The sequence below is a fragment of the Peromyscus maniculatus genome, chromosome 4 (assembly GCF_049852395.1).
Source record: "Peromyscus maniculatus bairdii isolate BWxNUB_F1_BW_parent chromosome 4, HU_Pman_BW_mat_3.1, whole genome shotgun sequence".
NCBI lineage: Eukaryota > Metazoa > Chordata > Mammalia > Rodentia > Cricetidae > Peromyscus > Peromyscus maniculatus.
Genome location: NC_134855.1, coordinates 104,694,266 through 104,713,046, shown reverse-complemented (window position 1 = coordinate 104,713,046; position 18,781 = coordinate 104,694,266). Strand labels below are relative to the sequence as shown.

At 40.8% G+C, this 18,781-nt stretch overlaps 1 protein-coding gene across 5 annotated transcripts in view; it reads left to right on the top strand.

Moving 5' to 3' along the window:
- Positions 1-685: 685 nt before the first annotated feature.
- Trpm7 (transient receptor potential cation channel subfamily M member 7) overlaps positions 686-18,781 on the top strand; it is a 103,495-nt gene continuing 85,399 nt past the window's right edge. For 4 of the 5 annotated variants that reach the window (XR_013050726.1, XR_013050727.1, XM_076570568.1 and 1 more), the window contains exon 1: positions 686-988. Coding sequence is in view for 3 of the 5 variants with exons in the window: in XM_076570568.1 (XP_076426683.1) it covers positions 986-988 (3 nt within the window). In the remaining 2 variants the exon portion in view is untranslated. The remainder of the gene's footprint in view (positions 989-18,781) is intronic. The other variant, XM_076570569.1, reaches the window with a different exon arrangement.

The window sequence follows — 18,781 nt, the reverse complement described above, 5'->3', positions numbered from 1 at the left end:
GGTTTGGTTTTGTTTTTAAGACGACGACACTAACTGGCTAGCTTAGAATTTATTTCAGTCCTCTTGCCTTAACCTTCTGAGTGCTGGGATTACAGGTATGCTACATTATTCCTAGCATAAAAAAAACTGTCTCAGGCTGGCAAACGCCTGCAATCCCAGCACTGTGGAGTTAAAAGCAGAATCCAGAATTCAAGGTCATTTTGGGCCAAGAGCCTGGGCTTACGAGAGACTCAAAAACCACTAACTATCTGAAATTCCAATTCCAGGGGGATCCAGCGCAATCTTCTGAGGACACTGCACACACATGATAACACAAGACATACATTCAGGCAAGACACACATGCACAAAAAAATAACAAAACAAGCCACTCATAATAACAGTGATAAAAATAATACACAGATTGCACCCTTGACGGGAAAAGATAATGTGCGGGAAGCGATCACTAGTAACCAACGTCGACCGGTGCGGGAGCACAAGAGACAGGCGTGCGCGGCGGCGGGAGCTATTTTTGGCGAGCCCTGGGGTCTTGTCCTTCAAGCGGAACAAGTTCTCACTGGCGGAGGCAGGGGAAGCCGAAGCCCGCGGCACCCGGGAAAGCGGCCGCTCGGCCCTTCCCGGCTGGCGGCGGCGGCGGGGGCGGGGCCTCGGGGGTGGGCCGCAGTGAGCGCGCCCTTCACGTGACGCGCCCTCCGCGCGACGCACTCGACGCGGCCGTCACGTGGCTGCCTCGGCCCCGTCTCCGGCGGAGGCGGGCGCGGGCGCGTCCCTGTGGCCAGTCACCCGGCGGAGCTGGTCGCACAATTATGAAAGACTCGACTTCTGCTGCTAGCGCCGGAGCTGAGTTAGTTCTGAGAAGGTTTCCCGGGGCTGTCCTTGTTCGGTGGCCCGTGCCACCGCCTCCGGAGACGCTTTCCGATAGATGGCTGCAGGCCGCGGAGGAGGAGGAGGAGCCGCTGCCCTTCCGGAGTCCGCCCCGTGAGGAGAATGGTATGGAGCCGGGCCTGGCGCGGGCGGGCCTCGCGGGAGCCTGCGCGGCGCTCCGGGGAGCTCTGCGGCCCTCCGGGGCGCCGTCGCTCGCAGAGGGGCCGCCGGGCTGACACGGCGGAGGAGGGAGGGCGGGCGTGTTAACGGAAAGGGGAAGGGAGCGGGCTCCGGGCTGTGACTTGTTGGCTGTGCCCGCAAGCGCTCTACAGGTACATCCTCTCTCTCTCTCTCTCTCTCTCTCTCTCTCTCTCTCTCTCTCTCTCTCTCTCTCTATATATATATATATATATATATATATATATATATATATATATATATATATATGTGTGTGTGTGTGTGTGTGTCTGTCTGTCTGTCTGTCTGTCTATATCTATATCAATATCTATTGATTTTGATGGTGTAGACGGTGATGCGGCTCGGGCTTTTCTTTAGCAAGAGTGAGGGGACAGGGAAGGGACCATTCCTGGGCGCCTGAGACAGTGCGTTCGTTGCCAGGTCTGCGTCGAACTCGCTCATCTCTCGTCCCAGACAGTTTGAAGCGAAGGTGCAGACAAGAGGGAGTCGGTGCGTTGCGGCGTTGGGTAGAGCTTTTGTTGTTGCTAAGGCCAGGAACCGGATTTGGAGATTTCTTACAAAGAAAGCCATTTAGAGCAAGGACCTGAGCAGGGCAGGCATTCCTGGTCAGTAGTTTCACTTGATAGGCTTTGTGCTGCAAACTGGTCTCCCTTTGGCGAAGTCGGACAGGTTTAGTGTTCTTCCTTTCTTTTCTTTATTTTTGAGACAAGGTTTCGTTATGTAGCCCTGGCTGTCCTGGAACTCAACTATGTAGACTAGGTTGGCCTTTAAACTCAGAGATCCGCTTACCTCTCTGCCTCTCGAGTGCTGTGATTAAAGACGTGCGCCACCACGCCGGGCTAGATTTAGAAGTGCCTTACCAAACTTAAATCAGGGTTTTGCTTATAAACTGCTGTGAGTTAAACTTTGAATAAGCAGTGCATTTTCCACCTTCTTTTGTAATGTGTCAGTGAAGATGAGTTTTCTGTTTGTTTGTTTGAGACCGGGTCTCTTGTAGCCCAGGGTGACCTCAAATCCTGAGACTGCCAGTGAGTTTCTTGTCTTCCTGCCTTGATCTCCTGAGCACTGCGATTACAGTTGTCTGTCACCATCCCTGGTTTTTCCTATTTCCTGAAAGGAAAGTTCAAATCCTTCTACCCCCGCTAAATCATTTCGTTTTAAGTACTTCAGTGGCTTTGATGTAAAGGACTCTACTGGCGGGTGAATTGAATCCAAGTGCTTTGCAAGTCGTTAAATACTGAACATATCTAGTTTTTCATTTTAGATGGTAAATAGCATAAATTTGAACATACTGACTCAATATTTTAAAAAAGTTTTCATTAACAGATGAAATTGCCCCAAAAATTACTTTGTAAGTAATTCACCGTATATGGTGAATATTAATAGTATGAACTTAATATTGTTTGGACATGGATAAACTTGTTGAGAGAACAATCTCACTTTAACATTTGAAATTGAGTCCTTTGTTTTGTTTTTGTTTTTCGGGACAGGATTTCTCCGTGTAACCCCTTGCCATCCTGGAACTTGCTCTGGCTCGTTCAGGCTGGCTTTGAACTCAGAGATTGTCCTGCTTCTGCCTCGGGAGTAGGTATTAAAGGTGTGGCTACCACTACTCCGCTGAAATTGAGTCTTAATTTTCTTATTTTTTTAAATACTGCTTAAATCCTGACTTCTCTTGAATTGGATGGTTAACATTACAATATGCAGTTGAGTTATAGTGAAACTTTAGGATAACTTAAAATATGGATTTTGTTTTTGTTTTAAGACCGGGTTTCTCTGTGTAGCCCTGATTGTCAGTAGACCAGCCTAGCCTCCAACTCAGATCTGCCTCCTGGATGCGGGATCAAAGGCTTGTACCACCACACCTGGCTAAAAGGTGGGTTCTTGATTCAATAATTCAGTTCAGTTTCCTCACCATTTAGGTTAATCTGACCAAAAAAAGTAACAAGATACCAAACAAACAAACAAACAAACAAACAAACAAATTCAACTGTCTGGAGTAGTTGTGCATGTCTTTAGTCCCAGAGCCAGAGGCAGGTAGATATCTGAGTTCTAGCCAGCCAAGGCTTTCTTAGTGAGTCCCTGTCTCAAAAACAGAAACAAACCCCCCACCCCAAATACACACATAAAACCCTACCACAAAATTATCTGTCATAACTACAGGAAACTTGTCTTACTGTTTGATAGTCATTGCTTATTTAGTTATGTAGTCCAAGTACTGTGATATATTGGAGTGACAAAGATAGGCTGGACAAGTCTACTTTCTTTTCCAGATTTACTTTTATTATTTTAAATTAGGTATAGATGTGTATCTTCCTTTGGGTATGTACTCCTGAGTGCTGGTGCCCACAGAGGCCAGAGGTGTTGGATTCCCTGGAGTTGGCATTATAGACCACGGTGAGCCACCTGACTTGGGTGCTGGGAACCCAGTTTGGATCCTCTTTGGGAGAGCAGCAAGTGCTCTTTGCTACTGAATCATCTCCCTCTAGTCACTTTTGTTTGTTTGTTTGCATTAATGGGACTAGATCCCAAAGTCTCCAGGGAGCTAGGCGATTGCTTCAACACTGAGCTGCATCCCTTGCCCTATAGACAAATCTACCTTTAAACAGCTCACATTGTACTAGTTATGAAGTAATCTATTTGTCCAGTTAAAGATATATTACTTCATGAAACAAATATTTATTGTCTCTTATGATAATAACTTTGAAGGGCAATATAAGTATGCATAACATAAAAGGAGAGTTTAATACGATTGCCTGGATTACTATGATATACGTAGATTGGACTGCCCAAGAGAGAAAGGATTATTTTGATTAGGCTTGTAAAGGAAATAATGATTGAAGTAAAGAATAGGAATAGAGGTGGTGGGCTGGAGAGATAGCTCACAGGTTAAAAGCACTGCTTATTTTTCCAGAAGACTGGGGTTTGATTCCCAGCACTCACTCATGTGGCGGCTCACAGCCATCTGTAACTCCAATCCCAGAGGAATCCAGTACTCTCTTCTGATCTCCACAGGCACTGCATGTATGTGATACACATACATACATGGAGTCAGAATACCCATACACATAAAAATAAAGGCTAAAAACCCCCAAACAAAACAGAAGATAGGAATTGGTACTGGAGAGAGGGCTCAGTGGCTGAGAGCTAGAGAAGACTGGAGTTTGGTGCCTAGTACCCATATCCAGTGGCTTATAACCACTGGTAATTCTAGCACCAAAGGATGCACGACTGTCTTCTGGTCTCATGGGCACCTGCATATACATGACTTTCTCTCTCTCTGTCTCTCTCTCTTTGTCTCTGTCTCTGTCTCTCTCTCTCACAGACACAAACACACACACACACACAAAGAAAATAAATCTTTAAAAAGAATAGGAATTAACCTGGAATAGATGAGTTTCTGAATTGGTAATTTTAGTACAAGGGAACTAATCTCTAGAAGAGAAGGGCATCCTTTTCTAACACTATTGTACAAAATTAGACATGGTTTGAATGAGTACAGTGTGGCAAGATAGGCAATCATGGTGGGAATGTTATAAAGATAAGCAGCAGATTTCTGAAGGTAACATGTCATGTAGTGGAGTTTGTATTCCTCTGGAGGTGTTCGGAGTCTACAGAAGGCAACACTAGATGGTGAATTGGTGTGTCATTAAATTGAGAGCAACTCATAAGACTCTGTTCTAGGACATGGGTAAAGGTGGGAAAAAAAGTTTAAAATATTTAAAAATGAAAGAATTAGGTCACTTGAGTACAGTAATATTTCTAAATTTTTTTTTTTTTAATAACCAGCTATAAAATGAAGCCATCTTGCATTTGGTCATTGTTTAAAATGTGCAGGTATAATGGTTGAAAGCAGTACTTAAAATGTAAGCTAAAAGTGCTTATAACTGGGTACATAGTTCTCTGGCAGATTGACTGCGTACCTAGTATGTGTGATGCCTTGGTTCAACTTATAGTAGTAGGAATGGGTAAATAAAAGTTTTGAAGTGGTTTACCAAAGTAAGCATGTGCAAAGCTGATGTTGGAATGTTCTAGATAGAGATATTCTGACACAGTACCCTTATATTTTTGTTTTGTATTTGAACACTGGATTACATACTTCCATCTTTTTTTTTAAAAAAAAAAAAAAAAAAAAAAGATTGACCAGTGGATTTGTTACCAGCCTTAGTTTAAAATTTCCCTTAACTCATTCACATAATACTTTGTTGTAGTCGTTAATGATCTTTGATAATTATTTAGTCTTGATCCCTTTTCTTTCTTTTTGGGGAACTTTCAGCACTGAGTATGTTGCCTCTGTGTGTGTGTGTGTGTGTGTGTGTGTGTGTGTGTGTGTGTGTGTGTGTGTTTCTATCTTTTAAAAGTATGTTTTAAATTTGGTATCTGGAAGTAAACTTCAGAATACTTGCGATTAGCATAGGATATAACCATCATGAAGATTTGAACTCCCTGTTTATGTGATCTATAAGAACTTAGATGGGTGTCATTTTATTTTTTTTAATTTGTGTGTGTGTGTGAGAGAGGGAGAGAGTGTGCGCCTGTGTGCGTGCGTGCATATCTGTATGTATATGTACATGTGTGCAGGTGCCTGCAAAGGCCAGAGTTGTAACAGGTGGTTGTGTGCTATTTGATGGGGGGTATTGGGAATCAGTTTTTGATCCTCTGGAAGAGCAGTATGTACTCTTTACTCCTGAGCCATCCCTCCGGTCCCAGGTGTCACTTTTTTTTTTTTTTTTTTTAAATGGAGCCTCACTAACTCTGGCTGACCTGGAAATTGCAGTGTAGACCAGACTGGCATTGAACTCAAAGAGATCCGCCTGCTTCTGCCTCCCAGTTGCTAGGATTAAAAGGGTGCACCACTATGCCTGGCTCAGTGTGTCACCTTTAAATGGTATTTTGTAGCTATTAAACTAGTTTGGATGGTTCATGTATACAAATGAATTAGAGAATTAAACCTTTCAGTTTATTTTTAAAAGTTACTGATTCTAATTTGAAGTGGATTAGTGCTTTTAGAGATTTATTGATCCTCTGGTTCAGTTTCATTTATATTTAGAAAATGGTTATCTAGCTAACATTTTTGGTTAGTATGCTCAGTTCCCTGAAGATTTAGAATTTTTAGAACCTATGAAGTCTTTCTGTGCAAAGGTGAGCAGTTCTTCAACTTTGGTAGACTTGGCTCTTACTGAGCGTCTTTATCTGATTAAAATCATTTTTCTCTCTTTCTTTTTAAGAATGGGTCTGGCTGTTTTGCCCAGGCTGATTTCCATCTCCTAGGCCTAAGGGATCCTTGTGCCTCCACCTCCTGAATAACTGTAACTGTAGTTGTATCTGCTCCACCTAGTCTAATGTCACAGCGTGCTATCATTATTTACTTCTAAAGGTAGACGGTCATTTTTCTCTATTTGACGTCTCTCCTACCATTATTCAAACACACCAATAACCTGAGACCTCAACTATCCAAATTCCTGAGTGCTGGAAACCTAACCCTTTCCTTTACTCATGGGAATTCAAAAGACTCCTAAGCCAAGTCATATCGAGAATTTAGCAACCTTGACAAGTTTACATATTGTAAAAGTATGAACAAAGTGAAATTTAACAGGTGTGGTTACCCACTTTCTTCCGACAATTTGTTAGTGTGCCAAAAGTGATAGAAGAAAAGGTGGCCAAGAAGCTGTTACTATGAGGAGACCATTGGAGAAGCACTTTTTTATTTGAGAAAGAGAGCTTCACCTTACCTTTTAACATGTGAATCAAGTCTTCATAATGTTTAAGAATATAATTTACTATAACAGACACAGGATAATGTATGTATATAATAGGCTTGAAACAAAATTTGATATGATTAGCTAGTAGATTAGCTGTGGCTATTGTTCTGAATGTTTTACATATGCCACTTATAAATCATTGAAGAAAAGTATGAATAAACACTCATTTCTCTATTAATTACTTAAGAAGATAAGCACAGTTACTTATTAAAGATTCCCAAGTTACTGAATGGTGGAAAAGGTGCCTGGGAGTGGAGCTTAGTTTTTGGTTTTTTGTTTTTTTTTTTGAGACAAGGTTTCTCTGTGTAGCTTTGGTGCCTGTTCTGGATATCACTCTGTAGATCAGTCTGGCCTTGAACTCACAGAGATCTGCCTAGCTCTGCCTCCTGAGTGCTGGGATTAAAGGTGTGCGCCACCACCGCCTAGCTAGAGTTTGGTTTTAAGGAGATGTATACTTGTGAGATTTCAAATGAAAGGTGTTAAGGTTTTGTTTTTTTTTTTTGTTGTTGTTGTTGTTGTTTTGTTTTAAAGTAAGATTGGAAGCTGGAGAGATGTCTCAGTAGTTGAAGAGCACTTGCTGCTCTTCCAGAAGATCAGAGTTTGGTTCTTAGCACCTGCACTGGGCAGCTCACAATCAGCTGTAACTCCAGCTGCAGGGGGGTCTGTCACTCTCTTTTGACATCTGAGAGTATTAATAAGCACATGGTACACATACATAATAAAGATAAAAATCTTTGTTTTTAAAAAGTAAAATCATTGTAAATTCGCGCCCCCCCCCCCCCCGCCCCCGTTTCTCTGTGTAGTTCTGGCTGGTCTTGGTATTCACTCTGTAGGCCAGGCTAGCCTTGGACTCACAGAGATCTCCCTACCTGCCCCTGCCTCTGTAGTGCTGGGATTAAAATGGCAGGTATATTTGTTGATTATACCATAATTTCTTCCAGTGACATGAAACTTAGTAGAATTTACTTTATTGTTAAGCTCCTTACATGTAGACAGGTTACATGCAACTCAGTTTTATTCATTTTACTTTGACAAAGTACAGACTTAAACTACGTGAGGGATTCTTAGTAGATTGGAAAAGTCATCTACTAAACTAAATAGATTCTTTGAGAGTAAATTCTGTATTAAGGACTGAGAAACATGTATGTATCAATAAAGAGCTATGAAAATACTCAGAAATAGACCATGTGTTAATACCATTTGCTTATAGTATAAAAACCAGGCTTTCTAGTAGATAATGCCCCCATATTTATTTAGGTTTCCCCTTTTCAGAATAATTTTTGTTATATATCCAAATATTATCCTTGGCTATTGGTGGGTGTATACATTTATTTGATGTATCTGCTGTTTTGTTAGGAAAAAAGTCACTTTATTAAGAGAAGCTTCCTCTGAGCATCTGCTTTGAATGAGCATGTGTAGCCAGAGGTTTCTCCAGACGAATCTCTCCCATCCATGGTTCCTCAGCCACTTATAAAATAATTACTCAAAGGCTTATATTAATTACAAACTGTAAATGGCTCAGGCTTCTTGCTAACTCTTTCATCTTAAATTAACCCATTTCTATGAATCTGTATGTTGCCACATGGCCATGGCATTACCGGTCTGCAGGCATCTTGTTGCTCCTTGGGCAGCAGGATGGCATCTGTCCTACTCTACCCTTCTTTGTCTCTCTTCAGTTTGAATGTACCACCTAACCTTATTCTGCCTTGCCATTGAACAGCCTTATAATTAACCAGTGAGAGCAACACATATTCACAGCGTACAGAAAGACATCCCACAGCAGACATATTTCCATATCTCAGGCATTTGAAGACTTGGTCCCCAGTTGGCAGTGCTGTTTGGGGAGGTTTAGGTGGTACAGTCTTGCTGAAGAAAGTATATCATTGGGGGTGGGCTTTGAGATGAAAAAGTTTAGTCTACTTCCAGTTCTTGCTCTGCTTCATATTTATGGTAAAGGGTGTTAGTCTCCTGTTTCTGCCGCTTTCCCACCACGATGCACTCTTATCCCTCTGAAACTGTAAGCCCCAGTGAAGTCTTTATAAGTTGCCTTGCTCATGGTGTTTTATCACAGCAGCAGGAAAGTAACTAAACATGCTGTATTCGCCATTAACTAGTGAGCTTTCCCTTTAGCCCAGCAGTTCTCAACCTGTGAGTTTTGACCTCTTTGGCAAACCTCCGCCTCCAGAAATATTTACATTACGATTCATAACAGTAGCAAAATTACAGTTATGAAGTAGCAATGAAAATAATTTTATGGTTGGGGTCACCGCAATATGAAGAACTGTATTAAAGGGTTGCAGCATTCGGAAGGTTGAGAACCCTGCTCTAGCTGCTTTGTGGTTTTTAATTTTCTTAAAGTATTTATATGTGACACCCCTCTTCTTCCCCACCCATATTGTAATCCAGGGCCGGCTTGGATTTACTTGGAGCAACACTGTTGGAATGTGTCTGGCTCAGAACCCTGACATTTTAAACCTAGCTAAACTACTTGAAAGCCAAGAAGAAACCCTTTAGTTCCTGATGCCTACTCAGTGCTGCATTCTGCACTCACTTATTCCAGTTCTTGTGGGTCCTGCCTCATTTACTGACTCATCCCAAAGCCTTTGAGTTCTGCTTCAGTCTCAGACCTGTGTGTGTTGCCTCAGCCAACACAGGGCCAAAAGGGTCACCCTTCGTGTTTTCAGCAAGCTCACTTCTTCCATAGTCTCTCTCCAGCTACTAGGAGGGTGTAAGACTGAAATCATGATGCTAGATTAGCAAACAGAACCTTAATTGTTGCCCACCCATCCTTTGGGATTTTTACTACCTATTATCAGGAAAATTACTGAGTTTCAATGTCTAATCAGCTATAAGCAATGTTGCTAATTTCACTGTCTAGCAGTTTCGAGGGTGTTTGTTAGACTTTTTTTTAAATTTTTTTTTTTTTACTAAATTTTATTTTAAGGTAACTAAAATTAACATATCAGAAATTACATAATATATGTGAATGTATGTAATGTAGTTAGGGTTTTTATTGACTGAAAGCACATGGAATCTAAAAAGTCAAAAACAAGCAGAATACAGAGCAGTGGTTACTAGGAGTAGGATGATAGAGTGTCAGGATAAAGACTGAAAGCCCTTGCCTACCTGGTCTTCATATGGAAGAATGATGCTCCAGAAGAGCCTATAGGGTAGGTGCGAGAGGTAGATGCTTTATAAAGGGCCATGTACTCTGTGTGGCTCAGCACTTTTGGGGCTTTCCCCTCAGATCACTTGCCCATTCCTGTTCTCAGGATGCTTTCCCTTTCTGAAACTGTCTCTGTTCCTTTTTTTTTTTTTTTTTTTTTTTGGTTTTTGGTTTTTGGTTTTTCTGGATCTTGCTTTGTAGACCAGGCTGGCCTCAAATTCAGAGATCTGCCTGGCTCTGCCTCCTGAGTGCTGGGATTAAAGGCGTGAGCCGCCGCCGCCCCCCCCCCCCCCCCCCCCCCCCCCCCCCCGCTCTATTCCTATTTCTAATCATGTGTTACGGGGTCCAGTTCTTTGCTGTGGGACGAAAGAACCTAAATACTTAGGCAGGAACCTTTAGACTCAGATCCACACCTATAACATTAGGAGAGAATCAAGGGATAATGTTTAAGTGTTTAAATTTATACTCATAAGAGGAATACAATCTGGAAATCTAATTGACATGATGAATTATGTTTTGTATACTTGAAATCTGCTGAGAGTATATTTGGATAATAGATACATTAGTTTAATTACAGTTGCTTCACAGTTTCAGATTGCATACCTTGAAGATACACTACTTTTCTTACTGTTTTGTTTTGAAACTGGGTCTGGCTTACAACCCAGTTAGCCCGGAACTCTTTGTGTAGCCCAGACTGACCTCAACCCCCCAATCCTCCTGCTTCCACCTTCTAAGTGTTGGAATCACAGGCAGTGCCACTACACCTAGATAATTCATACAGTTCTTTTTTCTTAACTTTCTTTTTGTTGTTGTTGTTGTTGTTTTTGGTTTTTTGAGACAGGGTTTCTCTGTGTAACGTCCTGGCTGTCTTAGAAGCACATAGTTCTTTTTTTTTTTTTTTAAATAATTTTCTACACTAACATCTACTATGTTTCTACACTTTATTTTTTTTTTAAGATTTATTTATTTATTATGTATACAGCATATGTGACTGCAGGCCAGAAGAGGGCACCAGGTCTCATTACAGATGGTTGTGAGCCACCATGTGGTTGCTGGGAATTGAACTCATGACCTCTGGAAGAGCAGCCCCAAGCATATAGTTCTTATTAGTCAGTTATACATCAGTAAAGATATAAATTTTTTCAGGGGCTGGAGAGATGGCTCAGGGGTTAAGAGCACTGGCTGTTCTTCCAGAGGACCCAGGTTCAGTTCCCAGCACCCATATGACAGCTCACAACTGTCTGTAATTCCAGTCCCAGGGGATCTGACACCTTCATACCAATGCACATAAAATAAAGTTAAATAAATTATTTAAAAAAAAAAAAAGAAAGAAAGAAGCCGGGTGGTGGTGGTTCACGCCTTTAATCCTAGTACTTGGGAGGCAGAGGCAGGCAGATTTCTGTGAGTTCAAGGCCAGCCTGGATTACAGAGTGAGTTCCAGGAAAGGTGCAAAGCTACACAAGAGAAACCCTGTCTAGAACCCCCTCCCCCAAAAAAAAAGAAAATTTTTTTCTCTCCCTCTAAGAACAAAAAAGTAGGATTAGATTGATCTGCTCTATGGTTGATCTAAGAACTCTCACCAGAGAGGAACAGTTGATGCTGACTTGTTGATAATCTGTGGTCTTTTTTAAAAGAAATTATTTGATTTTTATTATTTTGCGTGTGTGGGTGTTTTGCCTGCATGTATGTTTGTGTACCATGTGTAAGCAATGATAGTTGAGGCTAGAAAGGGCCTCAGATTCACTAGAACTGGACTTACGGGTGTTTGTGAGCCACAGTGTGAGTGCTGGGAATTGAACTCAGGTCCTCTGGAAGAGCAGCCAGTGCTCTTAACCAATGATCCATTTCTCCAGCACCATCTGTGACTTTCTGAAGTCCTTATCTTTCGTTGGGTCTAGAAAGATTCCTTGGAAGATGTAGTAGATATTTGTCTGTTGCAACATAGGGAAGAAGGGGTATATTTGGATTTACAGTTCAGAGGCATAGAGTCTCTATCATGGTGGGGAAGGCCGACAGCAGGTGTATGAGTCATACCTGACAGTCAGGAAACAGAAATCAAATTTCATCTGCATAGAGCAAGCAAAGAAAGAATGAGTTGGGCAATCCTATAAAACCTTAAAGCCTGCCCCCAGTGATTATTTCCTTCAGCAAGATTCCACCCAAAAGTTACATAAAATCCCCAAACAATACCACCAGCTGGGCTTAAGTGTTCAAGTACATGAATCTGTGAGGGACATTTCTTATTCAAACTACCACTGTAAGTTTTTGTACTCCCATGACTTCATTATATATTATTATATAAAGCAATTATTTACATACTTTATTATTTTGGAACAAGATCTTGCTCTGTAGCTCAGGTTGGCCTTGGACTCACTATAGTCCAAGCTGGCTTTAAACTAGTGTGTTGTGGGATATTTGTACGTTGTGTGAAGGTACATTGCTGTGATTGGTGTAATAAGAAACTGACTGGTCAATAGCTAGGCAGGAGGTATAGGCAGGACTTCCAGACAGAGAAAGGAAGTAGGAGGAAATAATCTGGTGCAGGGAGAAGCCAGTCAGTCACTGAACAAGTCATATACACACAATGGGATAGAGGAAAAAAGCCACATGATAGACTGTAGTTTAATAAAAATATGGGTTAATTTAAGTTATAAGAGCTAGTGGGACAAGCCTAAGCTAAGGTCAGGCTTTCATAATTAATAGTAAGTCTCTGTGTCATTATTTGTGAGTTGGCAACCCAAAGAAAAATCTGACTGTATTAGTGAGCCTTCTGCCTTAGCATCCTAAGTGCTAGATTACAGGTGTGTACTACCATTCATGGCTCTATAAAGTAAATTATAATAAACTATTTTCAGGTATCTTGCATACAAAACTGTAGTTGGAAGTTTTCCTGTGTCCCAGCTGGTGGTTGGGACAGATTTCTCCCACTCACATCCACCAAGTAAATACATAGAGGCTTATATTAATTATAACTGCTCGGCCATTAGCTCAGGCTTTTTTCCTTTAACATAGTAAAATTATATATAATAGAACAGTTATCAAGCAGGAATTACAGTTATAATAGCTAGTCTATTTGTATTTGGCAAAATTAAAGAAAATATTCTATCTATCCTATATTTATGAGTTTTAAGTTTCATATCTAATTTATCTTTTATCATAACCAAGGAAATTATAACTATCTTATATTAATTATAACTGTTCGGCCATTAGCTCAGGCTTTTTTCCTTTAACATAGTAAAATTATATATAATAGAACAGTTATCAAGCAGGAATTACAGTTATAATAGCTAGTCTATTTGTATTTGGCAAAATTAAAGAAAATATTCTATCTATCCTATATTTATGAGTTTTAAGTTTCATATCTAATTTATCTTTTATCATAACCAAGGAAATTATAACTATCTACTCTTAAACTACATCAAAGACTCCAGAAGACTATATTACCTAAGTAGGTAGGAAATACATTGTAAGCAACTTCTAAAAATCTACAATGATAGCGACAGCTGGCTGCCTGGACAGTCACCTATAGTTCCTCTGTAATGTTTGGGCATCTATTCTTCAGCCTACAGGCCTAGAGTTTCTCATTCGCTTCTTCCTGTGTCCTGTAGAATGTCTGGCAGTCTCCTCTGCAAAGCAGGAACCTGAAGGACCATTTCATCTTGCAAAGTTTAGTGGTCACCTTCCTGTGGGTCCTGCATGTTTAGTCAATACAACATTTTGTCAAGCAGTCCAGGCAAGAATAGTCTCTTGCCCAAATGGCTATTTTTGCCAAGAAGAACTTCATATATAGAGTGTCTTTGATGCCCATCTTTCTCTTTGAAGTAAATTGGTGCTGCCAGGAGCAGATGTGTCTCATTATCCAGAAAGTCTAAATTTTTAAATAATTTTAAATGCCATATTTTGTAGGTCTTTGAAGTGTTTGAAGATTACCTACCTAATTGAAATATATATGTATACCTAGAAAATGTAACTAACATGACTATAACTTTGATTATCATGGATAACTAATTATTAATCTGTATTTCTTAGTTATACAATTTCAAATGAGCTCTACAAACATAATACCTTAAACAAGAGTACAAATATATATACAGGAAAACAAAATTAACTTTAAATTTGTAAAAAACCTAAAATCTAGCTGGGCGGTGGTGGTGCACTCCTTTAATCTAGCACTCTCGAGGGGGAGCAAGTCGGATCTCTGTGAGTTCGAGGCCAGCCTGGTCTACAGAGCAAGATCCAGGATGGGCACCAAAACTACACAGAGAAACCCTGTCTTGGGGAAAAAAAAAAAGAAAAAAGAAAAAGAACCCAAAATCTATAGCAATTTAAAACATTTTACACAAGTTGCTGCTCTTTAAAAGCAGATTCAATAATCTACCCTTTCATCCTATCATATCCTGCCCCCTATTTTCTTTAGAAAGATATTGACTACTATGACCAATAACAATTTGTAACCAATCTCGAAACAAAGACAAATATCCATAATCCAGTTTTTGGGAATGTGGGCCTAGTTTTCTAGGCTACTTCCTGATGATTGAGGGTGCTGTATTCTTATGGGGATCCTGAGAAAATTAAGAATTATGGTCAAGTCCTGGGAAGACCAGCTATAATCTTTGTTGATAGATACCATCTGTCAAGGTTTAGGAGGTCTCACTTGATCAAATCAGATCCATCTTAACCTGGAACAAATCCATAGCCTCTTGCTTCCTGTGGAAACAAAAGCAGAGCCTCCTTTCCAAAGCAACATATCCTTAGATCCAAATTTTGGAGTCAAGATACCTTTAAAATTCATATTTGGTTTAATTTAGCAGCCTTTATAATCAAATGTCTCTCTCCAGTTAAAAATCCCAAAGACACTATAATCCAGACTCTGTGTGTAATATCCATCTTTATGTGGCTTATTTTTATGTTACCTTTACTGTTTCTTTAAAGACTTTATTTTTTAAAACTATTTCTTTATATAACTGTCTATATTCATTTTCTTCTCTCTTCTAAGCCTATGTACATTTTTACACACACTGTAAACCATTTAAAGTTTTATTCCATCTGAATCTGTCTTATTGTGAATCTATTGCTTTAAACTGCAGTGGCTAGTTAGCACTGAAGCAGAAGCCTTGGCTGCTGACTCTGCCCACTTCAGCTTTTCAATATGGTGCTGGTACATTTACCATAAGCTTTGGGAGCCATGTGTACCACCAACTCTCAGAAGCAGTGGGTATATGCCTCCAGTAAAACAGAGTGTAGCTCAGAAACATTTTTTTTGTCTGTACTAGCAAAAATTATATTCACCATGCACCATGCTGCGCAGTTGCAGACGCCTCTGCATAGTGTAGCAGGAATCCGACATGCTGCACTCAAGCCCATATGCCACGGTGTCTTTGTACCTTGGCGTCTCTAAATCTCGACCTGTATGAGACATGAAGTATAAAGCTGTTTTTGGCTCTATTACTGTGTATTTAGAAGCCCTTTTTCAACTCTTTTAGGCCTTATGGAAATTCTAGAGCCCTAAGTTGGTACACCAAACAAAACCAGTATAAACCTTGAGGTGTTTTATAACTTGTTACAGTAGTAGTTCATAGAATATTTCTGACATACCCTAAATAAACTATTTTTAAAGTAATTTTATTTGTTTTTAATCTTTATAATTTGAAGTTTCATTAATAAATGGGTTTGTGCCAGGTGGTGGTGGCACACGCCTTTAATCCCAGCACTGAGAGGCAGAGCCAGGTGGATCTCTGAGTTCAAGGCCAGCCTGGGCTACATAGTGAGTTCCAAGAAAGGCGCAAAGCTACACAGAGAAACCCTGTCTCGAAAAAACAAAAAACAAAACAAAACAACAACAACAAAAAAATGGGTTTGTTGCTACACAGAGAAACCCTGTCTCGAAAAAACAAAAAACAAAACAAAACAACAACAACAAAATGGGTTTGTTTGTTTGTTTTGTTTTGTTTTTTCTTTTTCAAGACAGGGGTTTCTTTGTATAACCTTAGTGTCCTAGAACTACACCCTGAGGCCAGGTTGGCCTTGTACTCACAGACATCTGCCTGCTTCTGCCTCCTGAGTACTAAGAATAAACTACAGTGCTGTGCTAGTACCACCCGGCTAGTAAGTGTCTTAGTCAGGGGCTGGCGAGATGGCTCAGCAGTTAAGAGTACTTGCTGTTCCTCCAGAGGATCCAGGTTCAATTTTTAGCACCTATATAGCAGCTCACAACTGTCTGTAACTCCAGTTCCAGGGAATTCGACACCCTCGCACAATTCATATATGCAGACAAAATACCAGTACACATAGAATAAAAATAAATCTTTTTTTTTGTTCTGTTTTGTGTTTTTGTTTTTCAAGACAGGGTTTCTCTGTGTAGTTTTGGTGCCTGTCCTGGATCTTGTTCTGTAGACCAGGTTGGCCTAGAATTCACAGAGATCCATCTGACTGCCTCCCGAGTGCTGGGATTAAAGGCATGTGCCACCACAGCCCGGCAAAATAAATCATTTTTAAAAAAGAGTTTTAGTTAGCTCTTATAAAACACTATGACCAAAAATAACTTGGGGAGAAAAGGGTATATTTCATCTGATAACTCTGGTCACACTCCATCATGGAGGGGGGCAGGAACTAAAGCAGAGACTTTGGAGCAATACTGCCTGTTGGCTCGCTCCTCATGACTTGCTCTGCCTGCCTAATACAACTCAGGACCAGCTGCCCAGGGGTAGCACTACCCACAGTGAACTGTGTGCCCTTCAACATCGGTCATTTATTAATCAAGAAAATATTTTTCAGACTTGCATTTTCTGAGGTTCATCTTGTCAGATGTAACTCTAGATTGTGTCAAGTTGACAAAATGATCAAGACAACTGACCCCTTGTCAGCTTGACACAACACTACATTACTATTAAACCACAACTGTCTTTCTTATTCCCAAGATCTCATATTAATATCACAGTATAAAACATTCCAACTTTTTTAAAGTCCAACAGTCTTTAAGAATTAAAACACTTTAAAAGTTCAAAGTCTCGCTGGGCGGTGGAGGTGCCTGCCTTTAATCCCAGCACTCAGGAGGCAGAGCCAGGCGGATCTCTGAGTTCGAGGCCAGCCTGGGCTACCAAGTGAGCTCCAGGAAAGGGGCAAAGCTACACAGAGAAACACTGTCTCGAAAAAACAAAAACAAAAACAAAACAAAAAAAAAAAGTTCAGTCTCAGTTGGACCAGTGGTGGGAGAGGCAGACGAATCTCTGAGTTTGAGGCCATCCTGGTCTACAGACTGAGTTCATGATAGCCAGGGTTACACAGACAAACCCTGTCTTGAAAAACAAACAAGCAACAACAAACACAACAATCCCCCAAAAGAAAAAAGTTCAAAATCTCTAAAATAACTAAAGTTTCATAACTGTGGGTTCCTGTGGAATCCTAAAATAAGTTAAATACTTTCTTATTCCAAGAGGGAAGAACCAGGGCACAGTTACATTCAAATCAAAGGAAAACCAAGGTCTGTTGGTGTAAAGCTAAGTGTCAGCCATCTGGGATTCACAATCTTCTGGGTTCTAAAGGGCATGAGTAGCTCCACCTCTCTGTCTCTTCATACATAGCATGTTTCATAGGCTCAGGCCAGCTCCATTTCATAGCTATTGTTATCCTTGGTGATTGCCCCATGTCTCCAAAATTCTGGAGTCTCCGCTGTAACTAGTCTGCACCTTTACCAGTAGCCTCTTCGGGCTCTCTTTAGGGACTCTGAACCTGCCACATGGTTCCAAGCCTCAGCTTGGCCTCTTCATTCCTGGACCTTCTGCTGCACCTGAGGCTGCATCTGGCCTCTCCTGATCTCTCATAGTGCCAGGCTCCCGCTGCTCTCCTTGACTCTTTCATGCCTTTAGAACCAAGTATCACTCTTATACATCACCAAGTTTGGCTGCCAACATGAGGTACAGCTTTGGCCCCCTCTGGACTACAGCTCTTATGTACCAACCCTGAGGAAACACTTCCCAGAAGATTTTGCCTCAGTGATGCTGTTCTCCTCTTAATTTTTTTCAAGTTTTTTTGTTTTGTTTTTTTAAGACAGGGTTTCCTATGTAGTTTTGGTGCCTGTCCTGGATCTCACTCTGTAGACCAGGCTGGCCTTGAACTCCCAGAGATCCGCCTGGCTCTGCCTCCTCAGTGCTGGGATCAAAGGCGTGCGCCACCACTGCCTGGCTAGTTTTTTTCAAGTTTTGATCATTTGTTAATTGTTTTGGTTTTTCGAGACAAGGTTTCTCTGTGTAGCCCTGGCTGCCCTGGAACTCACTCTGGCCTTGAACTCAGAGATCCACCTGCCTCTGTCTCCTAAGTGATGGGTTTAAAGGCGTGCGCCACCACTCCTGGGTTATTTGTTGTTCTTGCTTTTTTTTTTTTTTTTTTTTTTTTTTTTGTTGTTGTTGTTGTTGTTGTTGTTGGAGCTGAGGACTGAACCCAGGGCCTTGTGCTTGCTAGGCAAGCACTGTACCACTGAGCTAAATCCCCAACCCCTATTTGTTGTTCTTAAAGACTTATTTTTGACTGGACTCAGATTTAGAAGTAGAAGCTTTCATCTATGCCTCTTGGCAATCTGTTCCTGGCACATTTTTTGGCTTTCTTCATTCTCTTGTCCAAAGTTTAGCATATTCTGAAACCTGTTCTTTGCTTTTATTCTTGTATTGTTTCTTCAGAGTAATATGTTGGCGTTTGTGTTGTAGGACATATGGAGTAAAAAGATTTCAATCTTGGGTGCTTTGGTCCTGGACTCCTTATAGTCTTTGTTCAAGGACTGTCTGATATCATATTGATATA